This window comes from Passer montanus, unplaced genomic scaffold (genome assembly GCF_014805655.1).
Source record: "Passer montanus isolate IOZ18808 unplaced genomic scaffold, ASM1480565v1 scaffold18, whole genome shotgun sequence".
NCBI classification, from domain to species: Eukaryota; Metazoa; Chordata; class Aves; order Passeriformes; family Passeridae; genus Passer; species Passer montanus.
In genome coordinates this window covers 14,452,591-14,476,511 of record NW_024365381.1, presented here as the reverse complement: position 1 = coordinate 14,476,511, position 23,921 = coordinate 14,452,591, and the positions used below count along the sequence as shown (strand labels likewise).

Sequence of the window (23,921 nt, the reverse complement as noted above, 5' to 3'; positions counted from 1 at the left end):
GCTGTAATTTTCTTTTAAGGAAACACACACACTCGAGCATGATCACTATTGTACATGGACTATTGAGCCAGCCTGGTGTACTTCTTATGGTCAGCTGTATGTTCTTTCACACTTCTGTTTCTTCCTGTCTTCCATACATGCTGTGTGGATTCCTCTTTTCCTAAGAGGATTTTTAAATTCCTAATAAATGTTATGGTGTTGCCATTACAAGTACTTGCCCTCATAGAGAGAGTTGTAGGAGTTTCATCTAATAGGACATGGTGTGGGTTTGATATTTTTAATTTTTTTTTCTTTTTAGTAAAGTGCAAAACCAACTGATATTTGAAAAGAAAACATTAGATCAAGCATTTGGGTGTAGTTTTCCTTTGTAAGGAAGCAGCATGCCTCCTAGTCAAGAATAAAAGCAGACTTATATCTAGATTTAATTTTGTCAACAGTGTGCTAGTAGGAACTGCAGTGCAGTAAATGGTGCTGCCTGCTGTTCCTAACTAAACATAGATGTCATCACAGGAGGTAGAATTGTTGATGGCTTTGGGCTGCTAGTTTATCCATGTCTTTCTGCTGGGAAGGCTTCATGCTTGTGTCTGTGCCAGTGACAGTCCTGGATGATTGTGGACTTAAGTTGCAGACTTGTACAGCTCCTGACAGTAGCTGGGATGGAAATTCTGAGTCATTCAGCAATACAGATTTACATATTTGTAACAGCTTTGCCATGAAAAAGCAAGGAGATCTTAATCAGAATTTCAGGTTTCTCAAATACCCATGTTTGAAACATTGCGACTGAATGACAAACAAGTGTTACTATTTCATTCACACAGCTAGGGAACTGAAGGTCACACTGGAAACAGGTAGAACTTGAGTGTTGAGTGCACCTTTCAGGTTGCATATATCAATTATGAGACATACTGGTCTAGATGACAACCAAGACTTAATACTTTGGTATAAATTAAAGATGCAAACTGAAATGTTTTCAGCTGGTACAAATGGAGGGGGGAAAAGAATAGTAAATACTTGATCACTTTAATTTTTAAATGTAAGATAGCTAAGTTTGCCATAAAAGCTGCTATGTAGGAATTCTGGTCTTTTGAGACATTTGGCAGTTTGAGTATGATAAATAAATACTGGATCATTGTTTGTGTTCAGTAGTGAAATTACTAGGATTTTACTTTATCCTTATAAGATGTTTCTGTTATACATTGTTGCATTCTTAAAATTTTGATTTTGTATGATATTGAAGGTGACAGTGTCAGTAAATGAGACTTAGTCTAGTTTCTGCAAACTGAAGGTGTATTTAAAGTGGTTACCTGTTCTTCAAGGGAATGGGGGTTAATCACTTGAGTTTTTCTATAATAAAACCACTATTGTCTCTTGACTGAGCTGATGGTCTTTGACAGTGTAAGTTTGGATAACCAAAAAGGGACAGTACTAAAATTCGCCCTTTACTTGAGTTTTTGGTAAAAAAAATTTGTAAATTAATTGCTATCATACTTTTAACTTTAGGAAGGCGAGGGCAAAATGGATTTAAAGAATTTACAAGACAAGAAGAGACCACTTGTGAAAAGAGTGAACCTCTTACTGCTGAAGATGAAGAAGCTTTAAAACAGGAGCAACAAAAGAAAGAGAAGGAACTGTTAGAAAAGATTCAGAATGCAACAGCCTGCACAAATATCACCCCGTTAGGTCGTGACCGCCTGTACCGACGCTACTGGATTTTCCCTTCTGTTCCTGGATTGTTTGTAGAGGAGGACTATTCTGGTCTCACAGAAGACATGTTGTTGCCTCGAACCTCTTCCTTTCAGAATAGTGGACAGTCTTGCACAAATGAACCTCAGGTATTCAGTAAAACTGGAGAGTCTTTGAAATCCTCTGAATCTACCTCCAATATTGACCAAGATTCACATACCAGTGTTGTCGTAGAGGTGCCAAGGCCAGTATACAAACCAAACCGTTGGTGCTTTTACAGTTCTCGGGAACAACTGGACCAACTCCTAGAGGCTCTCAATTCCCGAGGACATAGGGAGAGTGCCTTAAAAGAAACTCTTTTACAAGAAAAAAGTAGAATATATGAACAACTAAGCAGTTTTCCTGTGGAGAAATTCCATATTCCAGGTAAATGAAAGGTTCTTGGTCTTAATTTGATTCTACAGATAAAACTTCTATATAGACTATTATAGAAATCTCTAGTTCTAATTTAACTGTAATTTCTAAGATCTAAGAATTATTCTTAAGCTTTTTTTCACTCAATGGAAAACACGTTTGGTTTTTTTCCCTGCCTTCCATTTTTTTTTCTTCCTGCTTGACAGATCTTTGTGGTATTTTCTGGTGTTTCATGCTAAAAAAAAGCAATAATTTTTCTGTGATCTTACTGCTTAGTTAACCAGAATTGGCTTTTAACACATAACTTTAGGAAGTAATTTTAACTTTGGAAAAAGATTAACTGTGGAATAAAAGTTAATACGTGCTAAAAAGCCATGTAGCTAGGTTGGTTGTTACATGGATTAACATCAGTGCAGTGGAATTTTGTGATATTATTTTCTGGATTTTGTTTCCCTTTTCTTCCTTTGGCAGACAGTACAGAAGGAAGCAGCAGGATAGCAGATGTTTTTATGGGTTTTTAAATAATTCCCGAGGACATAGGGAGAGTGCCTTAAAAGAAACTCTTTTACAAGAAAAAAGTAGAATATATGAACAACTAAGCAGTTTTCCTGTGGAGAAATTCCATATTCCAGGTAAATGAAAGGTTCTTGGTCTTAATTTGATTCTACAGATAAAACTTCTATATAGACTATTATAGAAATCTCTAGTTCTAATTTAACTGTAATTTCTAAGATCTAAGAATTATTCTTAAGCTTTTTTTCACTCAATGGAAAACACGTTTGGTTTTTTTCCCTGCCTTCCATTTTTTTTCTTCCTGCTTGACAGATCTTTGTGGTATTTTCTGGTGTTTCATGCTAAAAAAAAGCAATAATTTTTCTGTGATCTTACTGCTTAGTTAACCGGAATTGGCTTTTAACACATAACTTTAGGAAGTAATTTTAATTTTGGAAAAAGATTAACTGTGGAATAAAAGTTAATACGTGCTAAAAAGCCATGTAGCTAGGTTGGTTGTTACATGGATTAACATCAGTGCAGTGGAATTTTGTGATATTATTCTTTTCTGGATTTTGTTTCCCTTTTCTTCCTTTGGCAGACACTCAGTACAGAAGGAAGCAGCAGGCTAGCAGATGTTTTTATGGGTTTTTAAACGTAGGAGTGTACTGAACACCAGCCTAGACCTAGGATTTGGGGCTATTTCCTTTTTCTCCTAGCCAAGTACTTTGCCATTTATTGGCAAGGTGTTGGCTTCAGTCACAGATAAAACTCTGCATGTACAGGCTTACAGCTGGCTTGCTTATAGCGTGTTGGTGGGTAGACAGTGTTACCAAAGTGAGACTCCCTAGGGTGATGTTTAAGAAATTGCATTTTGTTTTTAATTATGACAAATTACCTTGAGGATCTGGGGTTATCTGTACTGGGGCAAGGGAATATTATTCACAGCAGACATCAGTTCTGTTTTCCTGGAGTGGGTATGCTAGGACACGCTGTGAGCACATCAGATACTGCTAAATTTATAACTGATCTACCATTTCTTTTGGTGGAAACTAGCACAGGACAGAGTTTTTGCACAGTAATTAAGCTTTATTTTGAGGCCCTTCTTCTATATTGGGTTTTTTTTTGTGAGAAAATCTCCATCACCTTCTGATATGTTGGAGTTTGTACATATGGTTCCTTATTTTCTTAATTGCTGCACCTTTATCTGTATTTTGTATGTTGCTTTCTGCTCTGAAGTAACTCGATGTCCACAGTCACAGATTTTTCTTTTCTTTTAATGTTAGAGCTGTAGAAAAACTGTTTAATAATTGATTTTAATTTTAAAAAAAGAGGCAGCTTTAAACTTCACTTGAATAGTGATCGAGAAAATTCAAATGCAGTGGTCCAATAATCAGTGGTGCCAAACCACTGTGTGATGAGCAGGGATAAATAGCCACATGTAGATGTCCTGGGTTGGGAGTTCTTCTGCTGTGGACTCCAGATGCTGCCCTTTTGCCTTCACTCAAATGATTTGTAGGACAAGAGGGGTTCTCCTGCAGTGTGGCCTGTGCTTCTGCCTTTTTCAGTTCCTGCTCAAAAGAGCATGGAAATAAAATTGATATGTGCTATTACTTGATTTTATTCCTGTATCCACTAAATTCTTCTTGTCAGTTACTTGAAAAGCAGTTGCTGCTTTTCTAGTTCTGCTTTTTCTAGTTTACTCAAGAAAAAATAATGCATTTCTTCTTTGCTTTTAAACTAAAAAAGACCTTTCCCACCTCCAGCCATTAGAGTTGCTAGTCTACATTTTGAGAGTATTTGCATGATGACTTTCAGTACAGGGAATTGTTTCAGCAATTGAGAGCACCTTAGAAATTCATGCCGTGCTTTCTTAGCAACACTTTATTTTTGTTAGTTATTAAATACCTCTTAAATTGTTGCATGTACCTTAAGGTAAATTCTGTGAACAAAAATGTTCACCACCTATGCAGACTTGCGAGACTAACTTAGGATTTGGGCAGACTTTCAGCTCTTTCCTGTGGCTTTTGAGTTTTTGCATTAACTTAGAGTTCTCTTGGGAGTAGGTTTTTACTTGAAAGCCCATCATCATCAGCTCTCACCTTGTTTTCATAAATTAGCATGGTGTCTTGCTCCTTTTTTCACTGCCTTTAATTAGAGGACACAGTCAGTCTTGTCTGTGCCTGTATCATCTTATCTTTTTGTTTTGTTCCAAGGTTAGGTTTTTAAGAGATTTTATCTTGTCTTTTTCTGTTAGTTATTTATGATTTTCAGTTGCACATGCTGATTTTAAGTGTTTCTGTGATAAAGATACATGCACAAAAGACAGTTGAAGGGTTCTCTTGTAAAGTAAGAGCAATCAAGTAATAGAAATGTGACTTCATTCTCTTTTTTTCCTCCTCTTAGATAAGTAACACCAGCATTGCTCTACTACTTTCAAAGAATTTTAAGACAGAATAACTACTTTTAAATTAACAAGGATTTCTCTCACGAGTTGTTGTGAGTGGATGCCAGTCATGTATTGGTCATCATTACCCTGCTTGGTTGAATCAGATTCCTTAGTTGGCACAGATGTTGGTGTTGACACCTACTTACAGGAAGGGAATTTTGAACCCATGTTTTCAGCTTGTTCTGTCTTGTACTATTGTTCCCTCTGCCAACAGCTGCTTTAAAGGAACAAGATCTACTAACACCAAATTACTTGCTGTTCTTGCAGAAAAACCTCAAAGTGATGTCAGACCTCCTGTAGGACGGGGAAGGATGCAGAATGTCCACGATGGATCTCACCCATCTGCAGAGAAGCAGCTTGAACTGAGACTTAGGGACTTTCTTTTGGACATTGAAGACAGGATCTACCAAGGAACATTGGGGGCTATTAAGGTACTTGTAAATGGTAGAGTGTAAGAACATAATGGTGCCATCAAGTCTGTAACCTAAGTGAGAACTCTTTCATGCAATGGTTTTACTAAAAGCATAATTAAATTAAATGTAGATAGTAATGGGTACTAAAAGCTTGTGTCCTTTGATTCTTTAGAAACCTCAAATTTGTATGTTTGCTTCAGGTTACAGACAGACAGGCTTGGAGAGCAGCCCTAGAACATGGGCGATATGAGTTTCTGAATGATGAAAACAAAGAAAATGGCATTATTAAAACTGTGAATGAAGAAGCTGAAGAAATGGAAACTGATGATCATGATAAGTTTATTGTGAAAGACAGGTAAGAGCTATAGTTTAAATAATGGTTCTTCTCTGTGAGTTTTATAGCAGTGCTCTGGTTTTATTTGGCTGGGGAGTTTTTGACCTTCAAATTATTTTTACCTTCAAATTCTTCCACATGGTGATTTTTAAGACTGTAAATCTTAAAATGCAGGATTTTACTTTGGTTTATAGTCTGTAAATGATGCTGTTCTATTACCATATAAGACTAAGGCATCAATTTTTACATCTTTCAGTATTCTGGTATGACACTACTCAAAGTAAACAGTAATTATCAAAGGAACATGTGGATTCATTTTAAAGTAATTTTAAATGCAGGGTAAAATGATACTGGCGATTGATGATGTGTTTTTCAGAAGAACCTCCCCCCAAAAAAATCCCAAACCAAAAAAACCTCACACAAACAAAAAAACTTCCAACAAGACACACAACCAAAAACCTCCAAACAAAACAACAAAATCAAAACACTTCAATTTCTGAAAAGACTAATGGTGTCGAAAAAGAAAAATGGTAATGGTAACAAATCTCTGGTTGAACTGGCATGTTTACTTACCTTGTGAGTCATGGTAAGAGCCAACAGGACAACTGGCCATGGTCTGGATTAACTTTAAGCCTAGCAGCGAAATGGAGATTTGATGTTACATCATTTAGGAATGATAATATTTCTGTGGAGCAAGCTGCAACATAGTAAAAGGAAGGAAACCTCAAATCCTACAGTGTAGTAGCTGTAAAGTGTTTTGTGGTGTTTGATTTTTAAACATTTGAGACAGATATGGCTCTCTGATAGCAGTTCTTGTTGTAAATAAAACTTCAGAAATGACGAAGATTTCTAAATTCTTAATTCTCCGAAGTTGCGTACTTGTCAGAAATAAAGGTCTACCTTAATATAGTTAATGCGTTTGAAATTGTGTCTCTTGATAGGGTGTGAATATTGAAATACTTCAGGAAAAAAGATTCTTTCAAGACAGTCATTGTACTAATATACTGTTTGCCTTAAATATTTGTGACATTTCTGCTGTTAGATTTCTATAAAAGCTGTGTTTCTGAGTGGACTAATGAATGCTCTGTTGGATGTTAGGAATTTGAAGTTCTTCAGGTTTTTTTCTCATTTCATTTCAGTTCTCATTCATCACTGTGAACTAGAATTTTCCTGTAAGACTGTCCTTTGAATCAGAGTTCTCTAGTTCCATGCAAAATGGATGGGATAATCCTTTATATTAACTACACAATTTACAGACATTTGGTTCCTGAAAACCACAATATAGGAAGTATTCCACTGTTTTAACTAAGAAGCTGAAATTTATCTGTTTCCACTTAACATTAGGTACTTGTTCCATTGCCAACTCTCAATTCAACTGCAGAACTTTGTAGCTTAATTTTTTTCCATTTGATACTGATTCCATCAGAGTTTCTGAATAAAGTCTACTCTAATAAAGTCTTGCATATTAAATCAGAGTATGGGATTCTGAAATCATGTGACAGATTGCTTTTGATGTGGGGCTTTTTATCCACCTCAGAGCTAGTGACATCTCATTAAGACCTTGGAGTTTGACTAGTGAAATGTAAATAACTCTGCAGCTTTCTTTTTATTTGCTTTCAGGCTCTCAAAATGTGTGTGACTGCAAAATGTAATGAACAGCTTTTAAGTGTGAAAAAAGAACAGGGACAACCAAAAGCATTGCTTATTCACGAGAATAAGGCACAATCCAGACAGTTTTAATTAGTAATTTTTTATAAATCACAAGTAGAAATGGAATTTTATTTTCAGTAGTGTGAGCTGCTCTCCTACACATTACTTAATGTTCGTGGTTCAGAAAGATTAGCTACATTGTGAAATTATTACTTAGTCTTTTGTTCCCGTTTTATTGGAAAACTACCTCTTTGGTGGTCTGCTTGTTTGTTTGTTTGTATGGTTGCAGAGTTTTTTTAGGTTTGTTTTTTTTTAATTGTTTGGGAGGTTTTTTAACCACCCATACATAAAAAATTAGTATTTTATAAAGATCCTCCAAGCATGAGGACATAAAAGTTAACAATTCTTGATTTACATTTAAAAATTACTTTGTTTTTATTTTTTAATTTTCTTTTCAAAAATCTTTGGAATTATAGGGTTCTGTGTAGTTGAACTTCTGCAGGTGGATGCGTTCTAAAAGACTACACTTTGCCACTGGAAGTGTTTTCACTGAAGAGTTGTTGGGACTACATTCTTCACAGAAATCTGTCATAAACTGGCTGATGGATGTCACATCAGATTTTCTGGAAATCTTAATTGTTTTGAAATTTGTCATCCACATTTCTTGCAATTTGTATAACTGTTACCCACAGATGATTTGTCTAGATCAGCTAGGCTAGCTGAGCAAACATAAGCATTAGGATAGCTCATCACACTGTGTGGTACCCGTTCATGTCAGTAATCCATGCGAGTACATGGAGTTAAAATAAGAAACTTCTGTAGACACATTTGCAAGTATCCTCTGGTATTCAGACTTCAAAGATAATTTAATACATTTCTCTTCTAGACTTGTTGGGTTAAAAACCGAAGCTCCAAGTGCTGCATCAACAAGCACAAGTACTCCTCAGCCAGTCAGTAATGTGGTCCACTACTTGGCATCTGCACTGCTTCAGATAGAGCAAGGAATTGAACGCAGGTTCCTCAAAGCACCTCTTGGTAAGTCTCAGAATTGAAACTATGTCTCTGGTCTTGTGTAGGATTTTGTAACTAACAAACCAAGCACATCCAACCTAACACTGCAGTAAGACCCCTGACCCCAAACCCACTTGCTTCTTTTGTAAGACTGGATGCTTTGGAAGGACATCTTGAGGAAAAGAACAAAAATTTAACACACCCACATATATATTGATGTTTTTTAATATATATGTATATATATAATGTCTTAATGAACTTATCAAATCAAATTCTTAAATGCGTGCTTATTTAACATAGATTTTTTTTCAGTGACCTTGTTTATGTGTTGCTACAGTTATACTGATGCATTGGCAGACAAGTTGTACCCTTAGGCAGAAATGATCGAGCTTTCTGGGGGAGCACTAGTTCAGAATTACTGTTGAGACCAGTATATCATGCAGTTCTAGGTTGCAAAAATGTTTTCTTCTTTTTATACTGTTTCAGTGAAAGCAATATAGGCCTAATTTACCTTGATCACCTTGTTCAGCAATGACAGCATACTTACAGTGAAGTATAGGAAATACTTACATTGTAAACATTAAAATTCTCAGGTTTTGAGTTTGTGCTGTAAAACTTCGAAATAAAAGGTTGTAAGAAAAATTAAAACCAAAGCAGGATTACAGCTTGACTTTGACACTTCTTACTTGACTTCCTCTGATGAGGCTCCAGAGGTGAGAGAGAAGGTCCAAAGTGCATAGTCAGTTTGTTCTCCCATGATCCCTCTGGTCTGGATTCCTTAGGATCCTTTTACAATTCAGAAGTGGACTTTGATCTTAGGGAAATGTGTCAAGGTAGTTCCTCCTTGCCAAGGTGGCTGTGTTGGTCAGACTTCCTGTGTTGATGGCACACTGGGGATGAGCTGTGCTCTGTGCTTGCTGGGCTGCTTTACCTCTCACCTCTGGTTTGCCAGCACAGTGCATTCCAGGGTCCTCCAGAGCAGCAACTGCTACACACCCTTGTAGACTGATATTCTCCTCTGAAAGTCACTGTGCATAAAATCCTTCTGCTCTGGCAGACTCTGCTGTTAGACAAAAATGCAGGTTTTGGTGTGTTAACACAAGATGTTAATGCCCTGTTGGCACAGTTGACCTGAAGTTGTTTCTGCATCTTGGCTGCTCCTGCATGGAGCCTGCTGTCTGGGTATCAGTTGCCACTGAAGATGGCTTTGAGCAAGATTTGTGCCAGAGACTGACACGTGGGCATGGGTTCCCTTCCACAAGCTTTTGATATCAGTGTGATGACCTCTAGAAGAGGGAAGTGCAGCAAATGATTGAGATGAAAGGGGAGAGCACAGGAATAGTTGAAACTGCAGCTGTTTAAAAGCTTTACTTGGCTGAGTGTTTGGTCAACTCAAATATGTGTGCACTTTCCAAGCCAGGCATGATACAGCTTATTTCCTGCTGTATGACTAGATTGCAACCTGTGCAACAGTTAATTGACAGTGCCTCTAGCATTTGTCCTACTTTTCATGTACAAGTTGTAAATACATTGTGCATTATATGCCTCCATTTCCATACGAGGTCTGTGAGTATTTTGCTGACAGTCCCTTGCTGACAGTTGTAAGTTGACTATTCCCCTAAGGGGAAAAACATGGTTATTAGCAGGCTGTGGCCATTGATCGTGCATCCTGAGTTAGAGGAAAAAGACTAAAAGAAGAAAAATGCCCCAGAAGTATTGGAGAGAAAGAAGACTGCTAAAAAACTTTATTTTTGGTGGTTTCAACTCTGCCATAATCTTATGTTGGTTCATGTTTTTGCCTTACCTTTGGAGTGATGGTGGGTTGGCTTTTTTTTTAACTTGAAAATTCTGTTCTCTTAGGTGTTTTATACTGAGTGGCAAAGGGAGTATATAAGGAAAGCAAATATACACATTTTGCGTGTCTTAAATCTCTGATGTTTGTTTACTGTAATGTGCCCGCGCATCTCTTCTGCTGTGAAAAATGCTACTGCTCTAAGATTACAGTAATGTATAGAATAACCTACATTGCTGAGGAGCAGGCAGGATCCCAGGTGTCCTCTGGCCTGGCTTGCTGCCCTAATCATTAAGTGACAGTGTCAGGTTCCCTCTTGCTTTTTGGTGCCAAATGTCTCATGTTTTGAGTTGCGTAATGGGCTGCTTTTAGCAGGAGGTGAATCTGAATGAAGGCAAGATTGTATATGTACAACAGACATAGAAATGTTCTCTACTTAGCTTGACAAGGAGGTGTTTGTAGTGCTTTTAATGAAAAGTGGACACTTGTTTTTCAGGACTGCTGTGTGCTCCAAGCTCTGATGCCTTTTTTCCCTGACCCCTCTAGAGTGTAACCAACAGTTTTCTGATGATAGAAATTAATTCTAAGTTTGTAACCACTGGGGTTTAGTTTGAGGAGTTTTTGGTTTTGTTTTACTGTTCTTACATAGATTACTGTGTCTCTGCACTCATCCTTTTTTTTTTCTTTTTTCCAATAGGAGGGATTTTTTTAATAGTTGTTCCATTTATGCAAGGGAACTCCCCCCTTGGACAAAATGCCTTGCATATCTGTTTTTCATGTTAAATCTGATCATCCCACCTTTTTTGGCTGATTGAGTTACCATTGAAGTAAAAATATTGGAAGTCAAGCAAGTGCTGTGAGCTGTGCTTTTGTAGCAATAGAGGGGAACACTTGTAGTAAAAAGAGTGCCCCTGCATTTCTGCTTTAAACCACACTGAAAATGCTGTCTTTGTCATTATTTCAGTTCTTGCTTTCACTGTGAAGTTTCTTTGCCCTCTCTATCCCTGTCTTTATCTGCTCTGTTCCTATTAGGGAATGGAGCCATACTTAACAATTTTTAGTTTTCATTTATGGCTGCTAGTCCTAAAGCCAGCACGCTGAAATTCCCTGCAGTCACTGGCAGGTTTATGCTGGTGGCCTCCAGGGTGCAGAGCAGACAAAGGGACCCAGCACAGCAATAAAAGGACCAGCTGCTGCTCTCAGCTCCGTTTTTGTTTGAGGCTCTATCAGGCTGCCAAGAGCCTTGCTGGTGATTCTGATAGGTTTAGAGTTGAGGTGCATACCAAATGTTCAAGTGGAAGAGCAAGAAAAGACTGACAGAGAAGATAGCAATGTGAAAGGAGATCTGGAAACCCCAGAAATGGCCCCTTCAGCCTCACAGAGCTGCTACTTGCCCACTAATCTTCTGTTGTCTGGTGATCAAATGTAACATGATTTAAATTGTATGCATTTCTTAATTATGAACTGTCTTTTTGAAATTTTTTCATTAAATATTACTATGAAAATTTGGGTTTTCTTCCTTCAGTGCAACCCAAGGTGATGTTACAGGAGACTCATGGAAAGGAGGGAGTGTAGTTACAGTACATTGTTTTCCTTCAAAATTTTCAGAGTTAAGATGTAAAAAAGCCTTTTTCTTTTTTGAATAGTTGTTTGAAGGAAACTCTGAAGTCCTGCTTCTCAGAAAAAAAATTGTTTGATAAGGAAGAAATACAAGCAGTTTTTATTGCGAATTTTTCTTCTTTTTTAAGAAGAAGAAAAATATTTAATCTTTTTTACTCTTCCTTGCATTTCAAAATACTTTGGAGTGCAGTAATAGGTCTCATCATTCCTTTTACAGAGATGTGAAAGTTGAGGTATAAAATGATGAAGTGATTTGGTTGTCCTGGAGTTCAGTGAGGCATCCACAAAAAAAGTCTGCCTCCTGGACTAGTTCAGGACTTCAGTCATTTAAGCATCCTTCAGATTTCCATGCAAAATGTTGGATTCTAATTCATGGGAGCACCTTTGAGACTGATGGAGGGAACCATTTGCCTGCTTTGTAACTTGTGCCATGCACTTCTTGCATGACAGAAAAAAAACAAAACCAACTTCTTTGTTCCTTTTTGCTTGTTTTTATTAAATTCCTTTCTTTTTAGATTTTATCTTTGTTTCCTGTATTCCCAAAGCTGTTTCCTTTCCTGTTTATAATTGTCCTCATAATAGTATCAGACACCTTCCAACAGTATCCTGGGATATAATAGATATATATACACATACTTTTTTCTTATGCTTTCATTACTTCCCTGCAGAATTTCATGAGCAGAGGCAGCAAAGGTGGAAATGGGCTTTTTTATGATACAGAATTTTTGTTTACTCTTCAAAGAAGGCAGTCAAAGAAGGTGCCTTGTAATTGGAGCAGATGAGGTTGACCATGGCTCTTCCTTCCTGAGAGGTTAATTTAATCATTTTAATACTTGAGAACACACCTGCACAAAACCATCCAAAATACGTTGTTTCAAGTGGGCTGATGAACTGATTCTCTTGGTCCTTGAGAACTGTGCCCATAACCTGGCTACATTTCTTGAGCTGTGAGGGGGTTTGTGGTAGCACGCACCAAACAAATTGCTGAGAGAGAAAGCTGTGGTTAGGGTCTGCTCCTGTGGCCATTTGTACCAGAGATGGACAGAAAGGTAAGGCAGGGTTGGATTCAGAGCTTTTAGTTCAAGCATTCTGTTTGTCTTGGAGTCAGAGTGAACACTGGGATGTGCAGTTCCTCCCTGCACAGTACTCCCTTACCCTTCACTGTCTGCACATATTGAGAACCACTGTTCATGGTTCAAGTCGTGTTTTTAGACTACACATTTATGGAATATAAAAATTAATTAAAAAATAATCTGCCATGCTTCAAAAAGGTATTTGAAATAACTCTATGAATTTAATGTTAGGTAATGCAGAAGATGATGAAAGGCACCACTGGGGGTATAAAAGGAGGAAGAGAGTGAAAGACAAGACTAGTCAGAGAGATGGTAAATTTTAAATGTTACTTGTATTACTAAGAATTAGAAAGCATTGAATATTTTATCAGGTTTTCTTTTTTTACTGTTTTGACTTAATTAATTTTGTAGCCAGTTCCTTACATTGAAGGTAATGAAGCCAAAGATTTAAACAAGAAACAAATACAGCTCAAATATTTAAAAGTAAGAAAAAGGTTTCTGCAACCAGAAATAAAGAACTGTATTTTTTTTTCACTTTGGGACCAAAATCTGCCTGTTCACATAATCCTGGGGTTTTCTTCCCCTTTCTTTTAATGTCCCCATTTTTTTCTGAAACTTCACAGCATTGTGCAACCTCGTATCCTTTCTAGAAAAACTAAAATGGAAAACCCTTCCCTAAACTCAATTAGCTATTGATAGATGAGTGCATAGATCTGTCAAATGACTTCATTTGCATTGTAGCAAGGCTTGGAGGACTTAGCTGACAGAAGGGTATCCCACTGCGCAGTGTAGAGCTGCTCAGACACAAAGAAAGAGGCCATTTCTCCCTCTGAGTTAACAATATAAATGAGAAAGATGATGGATGGAAGAAAAAAGTGTTATTCTTATTTTACAAATTGGGATCTGAAACAGGGGTGTTGTTTGGCTTGTTTGTTTCAGCAGCAGGACATGCTAAAGCAGGTTGTGGTCAGTAGTAATTTTCATCTCTACTTGCTCTGCAAATTCACAGTTGCAATATATTTGTTGTGTTGTGCGATGAACTATATTGGTGAGCCAATCCAGGCTGAAAACAACCTCCAAATAAAAGTAATAATGCTCCAACTCTCATTGTTAGCCAAAGAAATGCTTGCCAGACTATATATATGCTTAAGATAAAGTGTCTTTAGGAGTAAGAGTTACAGTAAAAATCTGATTTAAGTGATTTTAATTTTCTTACTGAATAAGAAAAATACATGGAGATATACCACAGTACTGTGAAAAGGACCTTGTCTACTGTTTTCAGAAGACTGAATTTTAACATGGGAAGCCTCAAGTCTCAGTAGTAGGAAATGTTAGGAAATATGGGTTGGCAGTTCAGGAGTGGCTGTATTTTATTTATGAAGCTGTGTTGCCTGTTTATCCTCTGCCTTCTCCTGTCACTTCTCTTGTGCTGCTTGCTGCTAATGCAAATGTATGCAAGATTAGTCAAATCCTGGCAGCCAGTTGATGAGAAGGCAGAAGGGCCTTGCCAGGAGAGCAATTAGTCTCATTTTTGTTCTTTCATTTTATTTGTTATTAGATATTTTCTCTTCCTATTCATGAGAATAAATCATTTGGCAGACAGGTGCATCATGGGCCATTCATGTGCCCAGTGTCAGTAGTCCAGCAGGCAGGGTGGCATTATATACTGGAGTGCATCATTAATCAGCTGAGGTCACACAGTAGTAGCTGGACTGTCGCTTTTAGAAGGGAAGTCTGCAGACATCTTTATAACCAAAAGCACTGTTGTATGGTCTCTTCCTGTCCTCAAACCATCTTACTTTAAAATGCAAGAAATAACTTTTCAGCTTCAATAAAGAAATCACCTTTCTGCTCAGCAGCAGCAGTGCAGGGTGTCATTTTTACCTTCTATTTTCTCTCAGGTTCCCAAACAGCCTATTTGCTTCTCTAGTTCCCAGCTGCCCATTCCCATTCAGTACTGTCCCCCTTGTTACTCAGTGTGTGTGTTCGTCTGGCTGCTTCCATGGCCTGGATTGCAACCCAAAACTATTTGAAAATACCATCTCATTTCTCACCCCTGTTCCCTTTCCTGGTTATTTTTAACTTAACTAGGGACTCAGGTGTTACTTGTTTTGACACTTGATGTGCACCACAGGTCCCTCCTGTGTGCTACATTGCTTAAAAGGTATTAGGGAAACAGTTACGTTTCATCCAGGTCAGTCCCCCAACCTGGTCAGATGCACAGAGATGTAGGTGCTTGTGAAGGCAGAGTGCAGGGCAGGAGTGAGAGCAGTGAGGCATGGGCAGAGGCTGGAAGGCTCTCTGGAACACTGTGCTGGAGCAAGTGTGGGTGAGAAGTGCCTTTCAAGCTGTTCTTTGCCAGTGAAGTTTCACGTACTTTCTTTAAACCTGTTGGGATTTTCAGGTGTAAATACAAAGGAAGGTAAATTGGACATGTGATCATTTTTTCATTATCTTAAGTAATGTTTTATACTTTATAAATTGCATCAAATTAGATTTCCAGGTATCTGATATCTGAGTTTACTGTCTTATTAATGATATATGTATTTGCAAGTTCTAAGCTGAATAGGTATTGAAGAGTAAAATCTTAAAGCTCCAGCATGTTGGAAACTATGGAGAAAATACTCCAGTACTGAAGAGATAAGACAAAGGTTGAACTACTGTCTGTTTGCTACTTGCTGTCTGTTTGACAGTCAGAGTATTACCTCTTATTCTAGAATAACCTGGATCTTTGAAAAAGAAGTTTGCTAATTCTGTGGGGATTTGTCATTTTTCTCATTTTTTTAAATCCCCTTCTTCAATGGAAGATGCCAGTGATGGTGGACGGTCCTACAAAACAGTTCTGGATCGCTGGAGAGAGTCCCTTCTTTCTTCTACCAGCTTGTCCCAAGTCTTCCTTCACCTGTCGACATTGGACCGAAGTGTCATCTGGTCCAAGTCCATCCTCAACGCTCGCTGCAAGGTGTGTCGGAAGAAGGGCGATGCAGAAAGCATGGTGCTCTGTGACGGCTGTGACCGAGGATATCACACGTACTGCATCAGGCCCAAGCTGAAGGTATCTCAGGAGAAAGAACTGCTTCCTTTTCACACAGAACTTGAATAAATTGCATATTGCTAATGCTTTTTCTCTTCATTCCCCCCTTCCGTTTCTAGGTCATTCCTGAAGGAGATTGGTTTTGCCCAGAGTGCAGACCAAAACAGCGCTCTAGACGCCTCTCCTCCAGGCAGAGACCTTCTCTGGAAAGTGATGAAGAGACTGCTGAACAACTAGAAGGGGAAGAAGAGGCAGACTATGATGAGATGGGACAAAGTGAGGAGGAGCATTATGAAGAGGAGCAAGATGAAGAGGATGAATCGCAAGAGGAGGAAGAGATAAGGTAAATAGATTTGTTAAAATACCACCTTGATCATTATTTGGAGTAGTTGTTCACATGAGCACGTATCTTGAAACTCTAGTTTGAAAAATACGTTTATTTTTAGAAAAATGGCAGCTTGTTGTGAATTTGGCTCTTAGCAAAAGATTTAATACTGACAAAAGCTAGCGCCACTGGACTTGGGTTCACTTTTCAGGATAAAAATTCCAGCTTTGAATGTATGGGTGAGAGAAGGCCATCAGAGCTTCAGTTCTGTACAGCTGCTGTTTGAATGTGAAGTGGAGAGAGTTTCAAACAGCAAAGGTTTTCTGGAGAAAATCTGGAATTATTTTTGTCCACTTCTGAATTTTGTAGGACTAGATGCATACAGCATTAGAACATTAGAGAAAACAATCCATCAGAGGAGGCCACATGACACTGGAAAGGCTTGAGGACTAATGCAGTAGCTGTTTAAAAAAGGCCAACGAGCAAACCAAACTACCCTTACCCCTAAAAAAGCCCCCCCAAACCATAACACCAAAACAAACAAGACCCAAACAAAGAAACAACCCAAGAAAAAACCTCTTTGAAAAACAACCAACCAAAAAGCACTTATACAATCAACTAAATAATATAAAGTGATAATTTCAATAAAAAATTTTATTTGATGCACATGCCAGCAACGTAAAAATTGAAGGAAACTTCTGATCTCAGAGTATTTTTCTTCTCTTTTTTGTAGTCTTTTGAATTGACTAAATCAAGGTTATTTGCAGCTCTGACAGTTGAGATGCAGCAGTTGGAGAGAATGTGCATGTCCTCGGAAAATAAATTTATCTCTGGGATCTTGTCTCTTCCCTGTAAAGGAAGGGTAGTCTTGAGTATTAGTTATAAACCCTGACCAGAGCATAACTCTTATAAGTAGCATTTTACAACTGCACTTTATTTATGTGGCTGATAATAATGTTCAGAAATCCTACTAGTTAGCACTTGCTGTGAGAAATAAGTGATTTCAAGAAATTGATAGCTGGTGGTCCAGTTAATGTATTCCTATTGCATAAGCTGCAAAGGTGATCAGAATTCTGATCATTTCTTTAAGGTTTGTACTCCATGTAATATTTCATTAAGAGACCCCAGAGGAGTATTTAAGGTAACGGTGATTATGGGTGACTGCATCAGGTTACAAGCCAGCTGCTTACCAGTTCAGCCTTGAATGGCTGGGGTTTTTAAATGCTGAATTAGAAAACTGAGGGAAAAGAGACTAATGGAATTTTGGAATAAATAAACATAACTGTTCACTTTGTAGCCCATCAAAGCAAGGAAGATCTCAGGTCAAGTTTCCATTAAAAATGAGAGCAGCCAAGCTCAACAATCCATTCTCAAGTCAGAACAGCCAGCGTCAGGCAAGATACGCTTCTCGGAGCCAGCCAACTGAATCTTCATCCAAAATGACCAGAAGAGGTTTAAGAAACATAAAATCAGCCTCTTCAGCAGTGACAAAGCCCACTTTAAGACTTAATAGCCGGACCACTCGTCAGAGCCAAAGTTCATTACCAGCAGATGTTTTTGTGGAGTTACTCGGTCCTCAAAGAAGACGAAGAGGAAGAAAGAGAGCTGATAACACACTGGGAAACAGCCCTTCCAACTCTTTAGGGTTTAGAATTGTGGATTCTGCAGACCCCGGTGAACGGCTTAGGAAATTCCCAGTTTCTGCTTCAAAGCTTTCTCTTCCTGTTGCTAAACCCAAGAGAAGAGGCAGAAAACGACAATCTACAGGTTAGAGAAATGTGTTTATCACAGCAAAATCCACATTCTGTTCCTTGCTGAAATATTTGTGTAGTAGAGCGTGGAGACTATGAGTAGTGGTTGAAGGCAGTTTTGCCACTTCCAATGAGACAGTTTTTCTTTCACAGAAGTGAACCTTAAAATTTTCAGCCATCTGAGATTTACTGTATCCGTATTTGAAATTTCATATTTGCACACAATATGCTCTATAATGAATGGATCAAAAGTTTGGAAGTGCCTTAACCTCCACAAATGCAAATGTTTACTTGTAGCTTTTATGATTTTATTTTATTAAAGAATTAAACCATGAAGAACACAAATAGGGGGAAGGTAGTGAAATTGGGAATATACACACAGAACAACAAACTGCTACCAGAAGAAAAATGTTGTCTGCCTGGTATAGAGCTAACAATGTTCTTGCTTGTTAAGGTAATACTTTGATGGTAAGGAAATACTTGCAAAGATACAATAACTTTTAAAAACAAAAGGGACTCAGTGTGAGACTGAAGAGTGTAAAAGAGCTTGCACTCCAGTGTAGCAGCCTTGTATTCTTCACAGATTCTGTCTGTCACTATTCAGAATTTTTGAGCTTTTCCTTTAACTACCCTGCTGACTATTCTTGAAAGCAGATAAAACCAGTCTGAATAGAGGTTTTGTGAAAGTAAAAGTTAGGAGCAGACAGCTTATTCTGGTTTTTCTCTAATAGGGCTTTTCTTCAAGTGTTTAACAAATTGTTTTAAGATTGAAATCAGTGAAGGAAAAATAACATCCAAAATTAATGCAGTGGAGGAGGCACCCAGCTAAGGCCTGGTACTTAGCATGTATGACAAGAGAGACATTTTAGTAGTAAATTACAAGACTGGAGAGTAGTTATTACTTTAGGCCAAACTACATGCCTTGTGCTTTTAAACTACAGTTTTAGTATCCCAAAGTAATGGTGTTTCAACTTCTTATTATTTTTATTTTATTTTACTTGTCAGGCTTTAATTTTTATCTGGTGGGGTATTGGGTTGGTTTTTTTCCAGAATCATCTCCTCCAGTACTGAACAGGAGAAGTTCAGGCCGTCAGGGCGGAGTCCATGAGCTCTCAGCTTTTGAACAACTCATAGTGGAACTGGTGCGGCATGATGACAGCTGGCCTTTCATGAAGCTGGTTTCCAAAATCCAGGTAACCTTGTGGTCATTAATTAATTAGTTGAATTAATCTTTCATTTATGCAAAGACATTCTGAGAACAGACGTGATAAAAACAAGATAGAAACAACATCACGCTGATCTTAACTATTATGCAGTAAAAGGATGATGCTGTAGCTTCATTCTTAATTTCCCTCTTGTTTAAATTTCAAAATACTGGATGATAACATGGGTACCCAAAGTAAGTGCTGCTCCAGAGGTTTTTACTACAATAAAACTTCCCAAAGCTGCTTTCTGCAGGCTGCGCTGGCTTGTCCAGTGTAAGGCACTGCTGGAACTATCTGACCCTACCAAAGTGCCTGTCCTTTCCAAGGCCTCTGGTGCAACTCTGCACAGGCATTCTTGGGGATCTAGAGTTTGGTGTTTAAGAGCTCTGCTAAAATTAGCAATGATAGCTGTTTAATGAAGACCTGAGACACTGAATTCAGAGTCATGAATAGTTGGAAGTTAATCTCTCTGGACAAAGAGAATGATGTACAAATGTGAAAGAACAAAGTGAGCATAGAGGAGGAGAGGAATTTTGAATGAAATGGAGATTAGTGACTGCCTACTAGAGTATTGGAATTATGTTGGGAAGGGCAAGAATCTGGTGAATGCAAGGAGGGATGGAGAATTCAACTTAATTTTGGTGCTGAAATAAAACCATTTTCTTCATCATTATTGATATTTTGGTTTAAACTTTTAGCTGCCTCTAAGACAATGTAAAGAATACATTGAATGGGCAGTGCACAGCAAGCCAAAAAGAGAAAAATACCTGTCCTTTTAGTAATTACATAACAGCACTCCTAAAAGAAAAGGAATGAAAAATGTCAGTTTAATTCTGTTTCTCTACTAATTCTTCCTTTAGGTTCGTTTGCAGGTTGCACTTGAGCTAGAGTAAAATTACAGGCCATAACCAAAATCTTGGTTTTAAAACATACATGATAGTGCATGTGGGTATTTTTCCTTGGAGGAGGGGAAGTCATGTTTGGATCAGATACCTTTTTCTTTTGCTTCCCCCACCCTACTTTGTGAGACAGTCACCCTAAATTTGGTGCTTACTGGAATTCAAATTTGGATCCAAATGACCAGTTAGGCAGTCCTTTTTCTCCCTGTAGAAGTTGTTCTGGAGTGGTGGTTTCTCTCTGGTACTTGTGTACAGTCTCCTTTGTTGCTCTTCAACACAAGTAAATGTAATCTCTGAATTTTGAAGGAATAGTAGTGGAGTCAAAATGGTTATTACTCATGATTAAAGAGCTTTTAATATTGTAACATATTGCAGGAAAAATTAAAAATCTAAAATACTGGAAATAATTTTTGTACTTGACAGATGGGAATAGCTGGAACAGCATAATGCTTATCTGCTCACGCAATTTTCTTATAGTTGTTCACAGGGCATTTAGGAGTAGATTTATTTATTAAATTGCTGGCTAATGTTTGTTGTAATCTGCTACTTGAATGATAGAAAAAACAAAGCAGTGCCTGAAAACTAGTATTCAGTTCAGGGAATGAAAGTAGTTGTGTAGGACTCCTCTGTTTATTTAAAAGCAAAACATAAATGCTTTTTACTGATACATGATTTGCTTTAATGTTTTACATAGGCAGAATTTAAGCTTCCATCTGTTCGTCCTTGAATCTTTTTTTTTTTGGATTTTTTTTTTTAGGTACCGGACTACTATGATATAATAAAAAAACCTATTGCCTTAAATATAATCCGTGAAAAAGTGAATAAATGTGAATATAAGTTAGCATGTAAGTATTATTTATTGAAAGGGGTATATTGTACCATGTTCTCTCACTTTAAATGCTTGTCCTAAAATAGAACTGTGTTGGATGATTAGAAAGCTGAAATTGTGTTTGCTTTAGGGTTTTGTGGTGTGTTTTGGGTTTTTTTAAATGGTAGTTACTAATATTTTTTTAAATAAAATCTGTTGAACATAGTTCCTTTCCTACTAACATACATAGATAAGAAATGGGCAGCTATGAAACTTCTGGTAGTTCTCAAGCCTTTAATATCAAAGAGTGACACTGATGGAATAATTACAAAAGGTACTGTTGGTCCTGTCTCTGATTTGTGTTTCCTGTATTGCTCGTCAGAGAAACTGAAGAATGTTGACACGGAACAGCACCGATACAGTGATAGAAACTTGATTCACTTAAAGATATTTTTGTGTTGCAGCTCTGCATAGGAGCACTGTACTAATTTATTGGTGTCATAGTGGTTTATCAGACTGCTGTTTGATGACTTAAAACATGCTAAATTAATTTATTTCATTCCCTAGCTGAATTTATTGAAGATATTGAGCTGATGTTTTCGAACTGCTTTGAATACAACCCTCGTAACACAAGTGAAGCAAAAGCTGGAACTAGACTTCAGGCTTTCTTCCACATTCAGGCTCAAAAGCTTGGACTTCCAATCACATCTGGTAACGTGGACCACACCGCTCCCGCGGCGAAGAAGTCACGAATCTAACCTCTGCCTTCCAAAGGATTATTTGAGGGAATTTATTACGTTCATTAAAATGGATTGTTAAATTACGCAGTCGTCATGTCTATTTAAAGCAATAACAGCTGTTTAACCACCTTGAAGTGTGGCCTGCACTATATTCTCAATATAATATTAAGCACTCAGGAGAATGTAGGAAAGATTACCTTTGCTACAGTTTTATTCAGTGTCTAATAATTTTGATAGATGTACTGGATACAGTACTGGTTTACAGAGGTTTTGTACATTTTTAATACATTCATGTGTCCAGATATCTTCCAGAAGTACTTTGCTTTTTCCTGCACAAAATAACATTGTTTCATCCTCTAGATTTTGTAGGAGCTGTGGTATTGAGGGCTTTATCAACTCAGAGAAAATCTTCTGCTGTAGCACAGTTGAAGAAACTGTGTGTGTTGTTAAAATTTGTTTGAGCATATCTTCTCAACACTAATGAGTACAACTGCATATCTTTTCAAGTACTGTACCAGTGCTGGCTGGAGGTATTCGGTCTGAGTTTAAGTAGATATTTATTTAGCATTCAAAGTAATTTGTGAATTTGTTTTGTATTTATAAAATTTGTACTTGGGGCAAAAAAAAAGTCCCATAACTTTAAATTTTGGAGGGTGGGGTTTTGTTTGTTTGTTTGTTTATTCCCCTCTGACTTGATGATCAATCAATAAATACCTTCTTGTGTCCCTGGCAGTTCTTCTAGCAATGAGTAAATTTGCAGGACTGTTCTTTTAAATTTCTACATTCAGCTTTGGAATTGTACAAATAAAGTGACACATTTTTTCAAAGTATGTTGAGCTTGGACTTCCTCTTGAGTTGTACTGCTACACCACCTTCCCATTTACCAATGAGGACAATTTGCTGGAGGCAGCACCGCAGAATGTGGGTCAAATGTGAGTACCCCAGCCAGCACTCTGGGCAGCTGCAGCCACTGTGATACCTGGTCTCTGAGGGATGCAAGTGTCCATCAGTATGTCCGGCGTAACGTGAGTAGTGTAAGTTGTATGGATCTTTCATTTGGATCTCTAGTGTGTAAAAACTCACAGATTTGTTCAGTTGAACAGCAGCTTCTTTAAAGTATCCTTAGTATGCTTGAAAGTTTTATTTTCAATATTTATTAATTGAAATTTATTAACTCAGTTTGAGTTTATAAGTTTAAATCAGTCCTGCCCTCTTGGAGATACACCATACTCCAAGAAAAAAGTATGGAGTGGAAGTTTGGGGATGGGAGGGAGCGGTAGGAAAAGCTGAAACATGAGGTTTGCTGCTGCAGCAGCATCTTTTCCCCCTGTGTTTATGCAGCTTGTGTTAAAGGGTTCCAACCTGAATATGCTCCTAACAATTACTTGCTGTGGGCTTTCTTTGGCTGCTGTAGTGCTTACGTTGCCTTAGAAGTGGTGAGAATGGGCATTCTCTTGAGCTTAGGGAATGGATGGAGGTGGATAGGAGATGGATCAGTTCAAAGTGTTGAAGTTGTTGTGTCAGGTTTTTTTTAAAAATAATTTTAAAAAATTATAAGAATGAGAAGGGGGAGGGATCTTTTTCAGAAACATCTGCTAATACTTCCATTTTCTGTGGAAGCTTTCCACAGAAAGCTGTCAGTTCAGAGCTGTCATCTCTGTCAGATTTAAGAGACATTTTCTGTTCGCACAAAAAAAAGGCTCCCAGTAAAGAATGTTAAATTCCCCTTCGTTGCAGGGTATACGTTGTACTTGATACCCCTGCATCTGTCCAGTCCTGAGAGGCTGTGAAAGTCCTGCCTAGTAGGTTGCACAAACAGTTGTGCTTGTTCTTGTTCACATGAATAATCCCCATTGACTTGAATGTGAATACATTTTGAGGAGGGGCACAGTGAGCTGAATAAGTCTATCTGTGGCAGATGTAATTTAAATAATTTCTGTTCCAAACCTACTCCCAGCTGTTCATTTCTATCAGTCTTTTTCCAGGGTTATTTCCTTCAATAGCATCCCCTCAACAACGCAGCTATAATTTTGGGTTTGGATAGAGGAAGTAGAAACAGTCCAACCCAAATCTCTGCTTATGACAATGGTGTTTCTATGCTTGTGCTCAGCAAAGTTACAAATTTCCCTTTAAGTTTGCAAGCCTGAGGCCTCACTCACATGCACTGAAGGTGAAATACAGGAGGTACTATTCTGCTTTGGACAGCTGTGCTTAAAATACTCCTGTCT

The 23,921-nt window shown here is 37.8% G+C and overlaps 1 protein-coding gene across 4 annotated transcripts in view; it reads left to right on the top strand.

Moving 5' to 3' along the window:
• Positions 1-22,523, top strand: part of BAZ1A (bromodomain adjacent to zinc finger domain 1A) — a 66,360-nt gene extending 43,837 nt beyond the window's left edge. For 3 of the 4 annotated variants that reach the window (XM_039705186.1, XM_039705183.1, XM_039705185.1), the window contains 10 exons: positions 1,501-2,109; positions 5,306-5,469; positions 5,652-5,806; positions 8,322-8,470; positions 15,739-15,986; positions 16,085-16,308; positions 17,588-18,057; positions 19,092-19,234; positions 20,903-20,990; positions 21,521-22,523. In XM_039705186.1, the coding sequence (XP_039561120.1) occupies positions 1,501-2,109; positions 5,306-5,469; positions 5,652-5,806; positions 8,322-8,470; positions 15,739-15,986; positions 16,085-16,308; positions 17,588-18,057; positions 19,092-19,234; positions 20,903-20,990; positions 21,521-21,711 (2,441 nt within the window). In that variant the 3' untranslated portion in view covers positions 21,712-22,523. Of the gene's footprint in view, positions 1-1,500; positions 2,110-2,633; positions 2,730-5,305; positions 5,470-5,651; positions 5,807-8,321; positions 8,471-15,738; positions 15,987-16,084; positions 16,309-17,587; positions 18,058-19,091; positions 19,235-20,902; positions 20,991-21,520 lie in introns of all 4 variants that reach the window. The other variant, XM_039705184.1, reaches the window with a different exon arrangement.
• The last annotated feature ends 1,398 nt before the right edge of the window (positions 22,524-23,921 follow it).